The 12,753-nt window shown below is 42.6% G+C and overlaps 2 protein-coding genes across 3 annotated transcripts; one reads left to right on the top strand and one right to left on the bottom strand.

Annotated features, from left to right (window-relative positions):
- Positions 1-1,538: 1,538 nt before the first annotated feature.
- LOC112872627 (purple acid phosphatase 18-like) lies at positions 1,539-6,205 on the top strand. The gene is given in 6 exon segments (XM_025935688.1): positions 1,539-1,753; positions 1,756-1,934; positions 4,061-4,729; positions 5,225-5,413; positions 5,527-5,615; positions 5,708-6,205. Coding segments are annotated over 6 exon segments (1,410 nt in total). The 5' UTR covers positions 1,539-1,689; the 3' UTR covers positions 5,928-6,205.
- An 842-nt stretch (positions 6,206-7,047) lies between these two features.
- On the bottom strand, positions 7,048-11,360 carry LOC112875974 (4-coumarate--CoA ligase-like 1). Of its 2 annotated transcripts, none has more exons than XM_025939988.1 (6): positions 10,273-11,360; positions 9,171-9,363; positions 8,654-8,796; positions 7,897-7,967; positions 7,516-7,618; positions 7,048-7,301 (listed from the first exon to the last, which is right to left on the bottom strand). In XM_025939988.1, the coding sequence occupies exons 1-6, from the start codon at positions 11,296-11,298 to the stop codon at positions 7,185-7,187; spliced, it is 1,653 nt and encodes a 550-aa protein (XP_025795773.1). In that variant the 5' UTR covers positions 11,299-11,360; the 3' UTR covers positions 7,048-7,184. The 2 variants fall into 2 exon arrangements, with proteins under 2 accessions (XP_025795773.1, XP_025795774.1); XM_025939989.1 differs by having other exon boundaries at positions 7,897-7,964.
- Between the last annotated feature and the right edge of the window lie 1,393 nt (positions 11,361-12,753).

The raw sequence follows: 12,753 nt of genomic DNA, 5'->3' as shown, positions 1-12,753 counted from the left end.
GTTTCGTGGGCGTGGAGACTGTCTGGCAACTTCTAGATGGCACCTTCTCTTTTTTTCCTAATTACTTTCCCATTATCTTCCGTAATTGTTCTGCCTGGTCGTCTGAGATTTACTCTGTAGTTTTCATTGGCGGCGCGCTGTCCTCGTGGTTAACTCTTTTGAGTGCGAGATCTCTACTATGTTCTACCATAATTGCGTTTCAAAAAATAATTAGGCGACCCGGTTGCAACAATGTTCCAAAAAACCGATCAATATTTATTTAGAAGATATATAGAGAGAGATCTATTCCGTCGTTTAACCAAGATCTAGGCTTTTCTGCATCGCAAAAAAAAAAGGCTTTTCTGAGGGTTTGTTTGCTCATCGGAAGTAAACTTTACTCCCGTCACATCGAATGTTTGGAAACCAATTAGAAATATTAAATAGTCTAATTATAAAATCCATTACGTAAATGGAGGCTAATTCGCAAGACTAATGCATTGAACCTAACTAACTAGTCCATGATTTGATAATATTATCCATGATTTGATAATATTGTGGTACAGTATATGGATTAATTAGGCTTAATAGATTTGTCTCGTGAATTAATCTTCATTTATTCAATTAGTTTTACAGTTAAGTCATATTTAGTTCCATAATTGGTATCTAAATAGCTGATGTGACTGTTTGGAGCACTCCAACTCAAAAAAATAGCTCTACTCCACCAATTCCATTTTTTTTCGGCTCCACTCCACCAACTCCACGAAAGTATGGAGTTGTTGTACATGTTTGGCTGATTGCAGGGCTCCAACTCCAAAAAGATGATAACTTGTTGTGAATAGTCTATTTTAGCCTCCTATGCTTCCCCGCCGCGCTTCCGGCCGATTTCGCCGCGCTCCTCGCTGCCAAGTCCAACCTCTCGGACCCCGCCTCAGCGCTCACCGGCTGGGACGCGCACCTCTCCCTATTCCGGTGCCGCTGGCCGCACCTCCTCTACTCCTCCCACCGCTCCGCCTCCGATGCCCCGGCCGTTGCCTCGCTCCTCTCCAACCTCTCCCTAACCGGCGCGTTCCGGCACCTGCTCTGCTCCCTGCGCTCCCTCGTCCACCTCGACCTCTCCTATAACTCCTTGGCCGGGCCCCTACCGCCCTTCCTTTCGCCGTGCTACCGTCGCTCATGCGTCTCGGATCTCTCTGGCAATGCATTCTTCGGTAAGTTGTGTAACCAGTGGTAATAGTGGGTAAATAACTCCTAACTCTATGAGGAGGTATGAAATCGGTATTTTTGGAGCATCGTTTTAGGTACTTTAGGAAAAACCTGGATCTAACCTTAGATTCACGTTTTTTCTAAATCTAAAATTTCTGGATCTACACGTATTTAATAGAATGTTTCGTAAAGTTGGTGAAGCTCAGTAGAATATTTCGTAAAGTTTGTAAAGCGGATCTCTCCCAAACACGCTTTGAAATTTAGTCGCACGACTCAATGCACCCTGAAAATAATCCGTTGCCACAGGATGCAACGAGACCTTCCCGAAAAATCAGTGCATTGACCCGGCGGAGGGCAGAGACGGTTACAGCGTTTGCCTCCACCGTGCTCTCGGCCTCTCGCTCTACCAGAAATGGCCTGACCTCAAACTGAACGAGGTAGCCCGCCGACCGCCGTACAAGCATACCGCGCTGCGCCCGCGCCACAGAGGCGGAAGAGCAGAGGACGATGGGGACCCGAGCTGCCAGAGCCAGCACGAGCCCTCCCCTTCCTGCCCCCATGGCCGCGCCGCCCTCCTCCTACTGCTCCTGCTCGCCGTATCCTTCTCCTGCGCCGCCGCCGCCACCGCGGCCGGGGCTCGCGTGGTGGGGGAGGACTACGTCCGGCCGCCGCCGGCGCGGCCCCACCGCAAGGCGCTCCTGAGCATCTTCCCCTGGAGCAAGAAGAAGGCCTCCGCCTCCGACCCGCAGCAGGTGAGGTTGCTCCCTCCAGCCGGATTCGTTCGCCGCTGGTTCCGTCGCCTGGGGTCCGGTTGTTGTCGAATTGATGGGTTGCGATCGATTCGGGGGTGTGTTTGGGGGATGGGATCGGTCCAAGAAAGGGCCTTTCTTGATTAGGCGGCAACCGAGAGCCATCAGGGAGTTTCTTGGTTGGTTCTTGATCTGGATAGCTCCGTTTGGATCGGGGTTATCGATTTGGTGCTGTTTGTGGCCATCTATCGACATTTCCCCTGTTGGCTGCAATTAAGTCAAATTCAAAAAAGGGTATAACTGATTTACTGTATGTTGAGTTGTTCTGTCTCGGTTTCCCATATTCAGAAGCAAATAGACGTTTTACGTTTTAGTCCTTCAATTTTGAGCAGAGGTTAAGTTCATCCCTCAATTTTTCAGATTGGCCAATATAGTCCCTCAACTTTTGTTTTGGGTCAAACTCATGCTTATGCTGATATTATACTCCATAATAATATAAAATTTATGCAAAAAATCCTCTTTACCCTTAGCTCATTCCCTTCTAAATTCATTTAAGAGAATATAGAATTTTATTTATCCATGCATCGTATTATACTGCAGACGCATGGAGAGTAAAATTAAAGCTACTTATTGCATAACTACATACCGCCGTATAAAATGTTGCGGGAAGTTGAGCGAAATAGTGACACAAAACGGTGGAAATTGAGGAGGGGAAAAACTAAGGGTAAAAAAGACTTTTTGCATTTATCGCATATTATTATGGAGTGTAATATCAGTACAGGATGAGTTTACCCTCAAAACAAAAGTTTTGAGGGACTATATTGGCCAATTTGAAAGTTGAGGGACGAACTTGACACTAGGGATAAAGTTGAGGGACCAAAATACCTATTTTGCCTATTCAGAAATAGCTCCTAAGCTCCCCGCTCATCTAATCCTTTGAATATTCACTCCCCCCATTCTAGGTCTCTGGTGAGTGAGGTCATCCCACCGGTACAGATGTAGCACTGTGCGTTTCTAGATTATATGATTACTTGTCAGTTCTAGTATATGGCCAAGAACTGATTAGCCGGACAGGACAGCATCCCATATTAGGCCAAAGAATTGAGCTCTGCTGGGTGGGGCCCAGAATTGTGGGAATGGCCAAGAAATTCTATATCATTGAATGCAACAACAATTCCCTATTTATGACTCAATAGACCTTAGTAACATTTTCCAACTTGGCACACAGTTATGATCGTCCTTTTTGTAATATATACTGATTCTGTATCGTTACCTTTCTTTTGTATGGCCATACTCCCTGATAAGGCCTCTCTGCTAGTTTTGATGGCTTTGCGCCCAAATATTATTTTTACTCCATGCACAATGATGTCTTTATGTTGAATATAATACCCACCACAGATCTCTCAGCATTATTCTTTAGTTTGAAAAATAACTTGGATTTGTGTATCTTCTATAAGATTTGTAACTTGGCATCATCAGTTGAATACTTGAATTTCATTGGCTCCTCTGTTCATTTCATGAGACCTCTCCTATATTCAAGGTTCATTTCATCAATATTTTCCTAATTATAGGAGTATATTGGGTTTCTAGCTGCACATATGATACGAGTAGACTTGTCACTTAAATATCACCATTTCTTAAACTGTGATACAAGTGTAGTTTGACCTTATAGTATGAAGTTGAGTGAGTGTAAATTTCACGAGGCCTGTTGATAACAAATTTACTTATTTGACACATAAAAACAATTAGGTGATAACTCTCATGTTATAGACTTGGATTATTATTATTCATGGGTAATCTGTTAATGTGCCATACTGATGGCTTAGGCCTTCTTTTTTGGATTTTTCCCATTTTCTTGATGGTTACCCTATCTTCGTTGTCGTTTCTTAGAAACTTACCAGAATATTCTCCATGTTAAGCAAGAGTATCATAATTTGAGATTTCAGGAAGTATTTAACTGCATTAATGTATCTGATCCCTAAAGCTGAAATTCGTTGCAGAAGGCCCTTGTGCATTTCATGAGCATTTAGTCTGTAATCCTGTTTGTGCTCTTCGTTTTATTCTCAATACAATGTGCTCGTAAAAATGGTCATGAACAGCTCAAATGTATGGAATCACATGTTCTACAGGTGCACATATCGCTAGCGGGAGAAAAGCTCATGAGAATAACATGGATTACCAATGATAACTCTGCCCCCTCTGTGGTGGACTATGGAACCAAAGAAGGAACATACACAATGACATCTCAAGGAGAAAGCACATCCTACAGCTACTTATTGTATAGCTCAGGAAAAATTCATCACGTAGTTATCGGACCTCTTGAGGACAATACTATTTATTACTACCGATGTGGAGGGCAAGGTCCGGAATTCCAATTTAAGACCCCTCCATCCCAATTTCCGTTGTCATTGGCTGTTGTTGGTGATCTTGGGCAGACTAGTTGGACAAAATCAACTCTAGATCACATTAAGCAGTGTGAGCATGATATGCTTTTACTCCCTGGTGATCTCTCTTACGCTGATTTTATGCAACATTTGTGGGATTCCTTTGGTACATTGGTTGAGCCACTTGCTAGCACACGGCCTTGGATGGTGACAGAAGGAAACCATGAGAAGGAGCACATTCTGTTTCTTGAGTCAGGATTTCAGTCATATAATGCACGATGGAAAATGCCTTATGAAGAGAGTGGATCTACATCAAATTTGTACTACTCTTTTGAGATTGCAGGGGCACACATTATAATGCTAGGTTCCTACACAGATTATGATGAGAGCTCAGATCAGTATGCTTGGCTCAAGGTATGAAACTTCATTATGAAAATCCCTTCTCCAATTAAAGGAATGAAGGTTTCACTAATGTTATGTTTACTAGGATTACACAGTGTACCAGTCATCTTTTATTTTAATTACTCTTTCCATCCCAAAATATAGCTACTTTTAGTTATCCTAAGTCAAATATCTTGGATTTGACCGAATTTATATGAAAATATATCAACATCTATAGCACCAATTAGTACCATGCAATCAATCATGACATATTTTCATGGTATACTTATTTGGTTCCATAGATGTGAATAATTTTTTCTTTAAACTTGGTGAAACCTGAGATAGTTTAACTTAGGACAGCCCTAAAAGTAGCTATATGTTGAGACAGAGTATTAGTTGGTGGTTATTTATGGTCCATAGATATTTTGTTTGTGTATTGAAGAGGATGTCTTGAACTTCGAAATCCCTACTCAGTCATTCTTGTTGACAATACATAAGATTTTTTGTGTCAACTTCTCTGCTTTTCAGGCTGATCTTGCCAAGGTCGATAGGAAGAAAACGCCATGGCTCATTGTATTGTTGCATGCCCCATGGTATAATAGCAATTGGGCTCATCAGGGTGAAGGTGACAGTATGATGGCCGCGATGGAGCCTTTGCTTTATGCTGCTCATGTGGATATGGTAATAGCAGGTCATGTGCATGCTTACGAACGTGCGGTATGACTCCCCATAAATCCCTGAACTGCAGTCTGCGTGACTGTTCAAATTTGAGCCACTGTGACCATTTAGATGAGCTGAATGGAAAATCCATATGATGTTATTTTGTGCAGGAGCGAGTCTACAATGGTAGACTTGATCCTTGTGGTGCTGTTCACATAACTATTGGGGACGGCGGAAACCGCGAAGGCTTGGCCCACAGGTACCACCTGACTATCACTGTATATATGCCTATGAATTTTAGCCATTTCAGCATCAATAGAGGCATCGTTAATTGCTTCTTGGTGTGTTCAGGTATCGTAATCCAAAGCCAGCTTGGTCAGTCTTCAGGGAAGCGAGCTTTGGTCATGGTGAGCTAAAGATCATGAACTCCACCCATGCCCACTGGACCTGGCACAGGAACGATGACGAAGAACCAGTGAGAACGGATGATGTGTGGATAAACTCGCTGGCTGGTTCAGGGTGCATCCAGGAAGGCAGCCATGAGTTGAGGAAGATTCTAATGTCTCCTTGAGAACAACTGCTGCACCTCGCGATCCGCTGTAGCTCAGTCTAAAAGATCCTGCCATGTATTGTATATATCTGCACGACTTGATAAACTAACACTGAAAAGAAAAACTAAAGCGTTGTGCTGTATATTGTAGACTGTTGATCAAGGGCGATTGTTGCGGAGTACTTTTGTTGTGTAATATGATGTTTGTAGCAAGAAACATTTCTGTATACTGTGATGTTGTAATGGACTGAAATTGATATTTCAGTAAGGGCATGCGACATACTTACCGGAGTGGAAAAGAAAACTCCCTGTCCCCGTGGTATTACAAGTATCCAAGTGAGACGTTACGCGGCTCGGTTGAGAAAATCTACAAACCCCGACTTCACCCTGTAGGGCTGCACTATAAGCCAATCACGACCAACTGGGTTGAAAGCTGTTGCAACTACCCCAAGTAGGTATAGGTCCAAACCAACCACAAATACCTCAGGCTGGCGTCTTGTCACTATTTTTAGGTTGCAAACAAGGGGATTTTTTTTGGGGTGCCACCAGAATTTGAATTCTTGTTGGTGTCCTCCAACTGGGGAGCTTACCAGTACACTCCAAGAGTGACCAGAATGGAATTAAGGTTGCGGTCACACTGCGGTGCCTGAAGGATTCAAACATTGTGCAAATGGTCATGTAAAATTTCCAAAAGCTATAGTGGTGTAGAGTATGGCATGATCTCATAAAATTTGTTTTTATTTTTGTTTCTACTCGCAAGTGTCATTATTTGATTTTCAATTTACTTCAAATAGAAAAAATATATGTTATGATTGTTGGTTTCATAATAAATATACTAATATAATTCTTATGTTAACAGTTTTTATAACATTTTTTCTATTTATAGTTAAAGTTAAATTTTTTTAACTTAAGACAGACCTAAACGTAGCTATATTTTGAGATAGAAGGAATATTTCTTTAGGAGGTAAGATTTGGTTGGTATGAAAAATGTTAGTCACCTAATATTTATAAATAGACGTTCTTTGCTTCATTCAGGACTTCAAACACTCTCAGTCTAAGACCCATTCTCTTCTTTTCTTTATTCGCTCTCAATAATCCCATTTACAGCAATGGTACTTAGTAAAATCAAGATTCCAAAATATAAACTAAATAAAATCGTGTCCAGATCATAGTTGTTTTGATGGATTTTGGGGATTGGAACAGGCAAACCATTATTCAATCATGCATCTAGCAGAACCTAGAGACAAGCGCTCTTCTGAAATTCAGAAGATTAATTTGCTACAGCTTGGATGATCTGACTTGGGCGATGAGCACTCTTCTCAAAATTTTTCCTGAAGCAGATTTCGGTACACTGTCCACAAACGTAACTTTCCTCAATCTCTTGTAGTACGTGACCTGAAATGTTCACAAAAAAGTCATTACGATGTTAGAAGGGTCATATTTCAGTTGACATGGGAGTACAGAACATTCTGTTAATGGAGGAGGGTACAGGACATCGTCCATTCAGGAATCAAATATGTTTCATTCTGGTGAGAGATACTATATTTTATTTATTTGAGCTAAACTAGTTGTTGGTCATAATTAAGCCAAGGCTTGTAGCCAACCTCACCTGCTTTTCAATAAATTTCTGGACATCAACTTCAGACAGTGAACTGTTAGGTGATCGTACAACATAGGCAATGGGAACTTCACCTGCCTCAGGATCAGGATACCTTGCAAAAAGTAGATAGACTTCCAAAATAAGAGACAAGAAAACAACAGAATTGAAGTTTCTATATATATATATATATATTGCAATTACAAGAAGCTCTAAACACTACTCCCTCAATCCCAAATTACAATTCGTTTTGTTTTTTCTGGATACATATATTTTGCTATGCACCTAGATGAACATTATGTCTAGATTCATAGCAAAAATTATGTATCTAAAAAAGCCAAAACAAATTGTAATTTGGGATGGAGGAAGTATAATCTAAATTACTCAGCTTACGGGATGACAACAGCATCGAGAATTTCTGGATGAGACAGAAGCAATCCTTCAAGCTCAGCAGGAGCAATCTGCTAAATAAAGAAATATTCAAAACTTCCTTAAATAATAATAAAGTATGATACAAAAGATAATAAGAAGTCTGAATGTATGAGGTACTTTGACCAAGTGTACCTCATACATTTAAAATTCTTACAATTAATAGTGAGAGCTTCTCAAGTCGTTTGTGGATTATTGTGACCTTTCTGTAATCTTATTTGAATTGTCTCCAGCTTACCGCGCATGAGGTTACTCAATGCTCATTTTGGTAAAAAGCTTCTCTTTCATTCATGGTTCTACTGAAAGATTGCACCTACAGACATTCTCTTTCACTTGAAATTTCCATTTAGTTACAAATATACCTAAAGTACTAGCCTCTTTATTTGCAGAAGGATGTCATACATATGTTAATGTGTAATCAAACTCTTGATACTTTGACCACTAGAATAACAAAATATTGATAGATCTTGATATCGAGCTACGGTATAGATCTTGAGTGAATGTATTACTGTGTATGATATTTCAACAATGCTTACAGGTTACAACAAACACACGCTATTAGTAGAACAGACATAAACAGAAATGGGCCCCAATTTGGTACAAGGGAAAAGTCTAATTTTCCCATTATGAAAAAGGTCTAATTTTCCCTCACATAGTTATATGAGAAGGCCTGCTTAAATTAAAAACTATATTTTTTTAAAAAAAAACTGAAATTCTTTACCTGGAAACCTTTGTACTTAATCAGCTCTTTAAGTCTATCGACAACATAAAGCTGGCCTCTTTCATCAAAGTATCCAAGGTCACCAGTATGCAACCACCCTTGCTTGATTATCAACTCAGTAGCTTGCACATTGTTGAAATATCCTATACATTGGCCCAAATAAGTAAGGAGAAATTCTTACCAGTTTTTTTGTCCCATAGTCTGTGAACAGCAATATAGAATTATGACAGGGAAATTTGTAGGCATAGTTTCTTGATATAAATGCTAGCTGTCTTTTCCTTCTTAATTATGCCAATCACTAGCCATGGATAAATCGTTCTTTATCAATGAACAGCTGCAATGCCAGAAACATTTTTTTAATATTTCTGCAGTTCCGTTGCAATATCATTTGAGTGAGCTTGGTAGTGTGTAGTTGATCAAGAAATTGGCATCTTTATTTAGCGAATAAAGCTCCCCTCCAGATCATAAAATGCATATAGAACAATTTAAAGCAACACCCACCGCAATCTGAATTTACCTCGCATTACGCTTGGTCCACGAACACAGATTTCTCCTAGCTGATTAGGAGGCAGATGCTTCATTATCTTTGCATCGACAATCTTTGCATCCACTCCACTGACAAGTGCTCCAGTTGAACCAAACTCACGGGCACATCCCTTTTGTGGGTACTCCAGCGATATCATCCCACAGATTTCAGTCATACCATAACCCTGCAAGAGGAGCACCCCAGGCCATTAAACTTGAAGCGTATAGTACAGACCGCGCCGTGTTAAGAATAAATTCAAACTAAATTGATTATTTAAGACAATTAGCATATAGTTAAAGTGATTAGTGCTAAACTAAACCAACGATAAGTGATTGTAATATGTTGCTGCTTTGTGGCTGGTCTAAAGTGTGAACTGCCCTTACAAACTTGGTGCACTAGCACTTTGAAATCTTTGTAGCTTGCCGGCAAGCTTCTCGATCCTCCGGTAAGTATCAAGCAACAGTGGCGGTGGCCATTTGCAGGGAACGCCTTCCATTAACAGAGAAGCTCCGTATTGGAGATGTCATTGAGATGATCGAAGAGAGATTATAGTGAAACTTACTTTTATGGCTATCAACTTATCGAACTTACATGGAGTCTTTGCGGCGAATCGAAGATCTTTACAGAGAGACTTGGTCATCAGGAGTATATCTTTAGTGAAGCTTAGGATAGGCTAGAGGTGACATTTATCGTCGATACCCTAGAATAAATCCTCGTACTGAGTTTGCACCTTGTTACTTATCTCTTTATGTTTTCATATTTATTACTTGCAGCATGTATATCTATAATTTCATAGAGTAGTTCTTGCTAACCTTTTTTTTGTGGGTGTAGACACGAAATAAATCTTAGTCGCACGAAGTATGTTTAGATTTATCTTGAGTATGTTCAAGTGCAAGTCATAAGCTAATGATTTAAATTGTTTTAATTCACTCCGTTATCCTGATAAGCCATACTATCGGATTTCTAGACGGACGTATTTTCTAACATTAGATGCCATATATAGCGTATATTGTATATATAAAAGTGTTCTTGGTAAAAAAAAAGGGAAGAGCAGCTATGATGGAACTGCGGAATCTCGAAAATGCTCACTCACCTGGATAATCTCGGCGCCGGAGAATTTGTTGGCCACGGCCTCCATCACGTCCTTGCCGAGCGGCGCGCCGCCGGAGCTGATGCACCTGAGCGAGCTGAGGTCGTACCTGCCCCCCCTCCCGTGCCTGGCGAGCGCGATCATCACCGGCGGCGCGCAGAAGAGGTAGGTGACGCGGTGGCGCTCCACGGCGGCCAGCACGGCGTCCAGGTCAAACCGAGCCATCACGACCACGGTGTTGCCGCGCTGCAGCTGCCCGAGCGTGACAATGGACATGCCGTAGATGCGGAACATGGGCAGGAAGCAGAGGAATACGTTGCGCTCCTCCCCGAGCTCGTCCTGGTCCGACGTCGCCGCCGTCACCGCCGCGATGAAGTTGCCGTGGCTAAGCACGACGCCCTTGCTCACCCCCGTCGTGCCCGACGAGTAGAACAGCGCCGCCGTGTCGCTCTGCCTGGTCGGCGGCCGGCGGTACTCCATCTCCTGCACCCCGGCGACGAGGTCCGAGTAGAAGATGACGTTGCTGGCGTAGTTCGAAGGCGCGGAGGCGCCATCGCCGTCCAGGAGGATGGCGGGGAGGCGGAGGTCGGCGATCTTGGGCAGGAGGTCGGAGACGGTGACGACGAGCTTGGCGCGGGCGTCGGCCACCTGCTTGGCGATCTCCCGCAGGGTATAGAGCGGGTTGGCCGTTGTGGCGACGGCGCCGAGCGCGGTGACGGCGAGGAAGCAGACCGGGTAGAGCACGCAGTTGGGCGCGAGGAGGAGCACGACGTCGCCGCGGCGGACGCGCGCGCGGGAGGACAGCGCAGCGGCCGTGGCGAGCACCGCGGAGCGGAGGGCCTCGAAGGTGAGCGCGCGGCCCGTCGCGGCGTCCACGAGCGCGAGCGCGGAGGGGCACGCGGCGGCGCGGTGGAGGACGAGGTCGGAGAGGGAAAGCGCTGGGTCGGAGGCGTCGTGTGCCGCCGGGCGCGGTGAACGATACACGCCGTCGGAGCCGTAACCCGCGGCCGGTGATGCCGTGCCCGCCATGGTTGCCTGCCTCTTTCTTTCGCAGCTGCAGCCGAATGGAGCTCTGATTTGGCTCCCTTGCTCTCCTGATCTTCCCGGTCTGGTGCGAGCATATATATATATATATATATATATATATATATATATATATATATATATATATATATATATATATATATATATATATGTATGTATGTATGTATGTATGTATATATACATATATATGTATACACACACACATATATATATATACACACATATATATGTATATGCTCCCCGGCTATCACAAAAAGAACGAAGTCGCCATGACATGAGTGCACCATTAATTTGTAAAATAAATTTGGAAAAACATGACCATTCGTACTAAGTTTAGGACTTTGAACTGGATTGGTTGGTTCCTAACCGAGCTATATGCTCGGTTCACGTTGATTAACGTTTTTTTACTACTATACTCCCGTCATTCTTAACGGTTTAATTTCGACATATAAAATGATATTGATAGTTCAAGTTCATTTATTAGCCCTTTCCACCACAAAATATTTTTTTCCTTTAAACCAGGTTCAGCCCCGTTTCTATTCCATAGCAACGGATGAGACCTTCTGCTATAATATGTGCCTTCTCTTATCTGTATCATTCGTTAAGGAAGAGAAGGCAAATAGGAAAGTCTGTGCTCTCTGATAAATGATGACAAAAATGATGTAAGTACAAAGTACGTAGATGCATTGTATCCATATATGTTTCTAAGCACCACTATAGATTGAATTCACCGCCAGCCCTAAACCTATTTTCACCGCCGGTTCAGACGCCGGCAGTGAAAATGGATACTGTCACCACCGGTTCAAAAACCGGTGGTGAAAATAGACTATCGCCGCCTGGTGCTAGGCACGGTCCGGCGGTGAAAATGGTAAAGTATATATCCCTCCTCCTCTGCTCCTTTTACCCGAGGCCACCACTTCTACTCACTATTTTTGCAGCCATTCATCATCAAATTGCTCATTGAATGAGATTATTGCAATGAGAAGAAAGCCCCCCTACTGTCCAATGTGCAACCAGGACAAGAATCATAGACGAGAAGTTCTTACAATTCAGATAACTATGCAGGTGAGGTGCCTTGACTTGTGGTTTGTATGCGATGTATGGATATGTGGTTTGTAATCAAGCTCACATGGCAAATGCGATGTATGGATTTGTGGTTTGTATGCGATGTATGGACATGTGGTTTGTTATCAATCTTACATAATGTTACGTGAGCTTGATTACAAACCACATATTATTTGGGTTGTGTACGGTTGCGCAGAGGCCAGTGGCATTTCATTTTTCAAAAAAAGGAAAAGGAGAACTTCGTTAGTGAAAATGCATGAAACACGTTCCCCGGAAGAAATAGAGCCGCGAGAGCTTTTCCCCAGATGTAATGGTTATACGTACGAAGCTTTTGAAATGAAATTGTGACGTTAAAACTAGTGGGAGAGAAAAAGG

Source organism: Panicum hallii, chromosome 9 (assembly GCF_002211085.1).
Source record: "Panicum hallii strain FIL2 chromosome 9, PHallii_v3.1, whole genome shotgun sequence".
In the NCBI taxonomy this organism is placed as follows: Eukaryota; Viridiplantae; Streptophyta; class Magnoliopsida; order Poales; family Poaceae; genus Panicum; species Panicum hallii.
The sequence above is the reverse complement of the archived record's forward strand: the minus strand, read 5'-3'. Positions and strand labels throughout refer to the sequence as shown.

Coding starts and splice junctions, on each gene's coding strand:
- LOC112875974 (XM_025939988.1), bottom strand. CDS start 11,298: ATGGCGGGCACGGCATCACCGGCCGCGGGTTACGGCTCCGACGGCGTG. Junction 9,364..10,272: donor CCGGCGCCGAGATTATCCAG/GTGAGTGAGCAT, acceptor CTCCTCTTGCAG/GGTTATGGTATGACTGAAAT. Junction 7,302..7,515: donor AGAAATTTATTGAAAAGCAG/GTGAGGTTGGCT, acceptor TGAACATTTCAG/GTCACGTACTACAAGAGATT.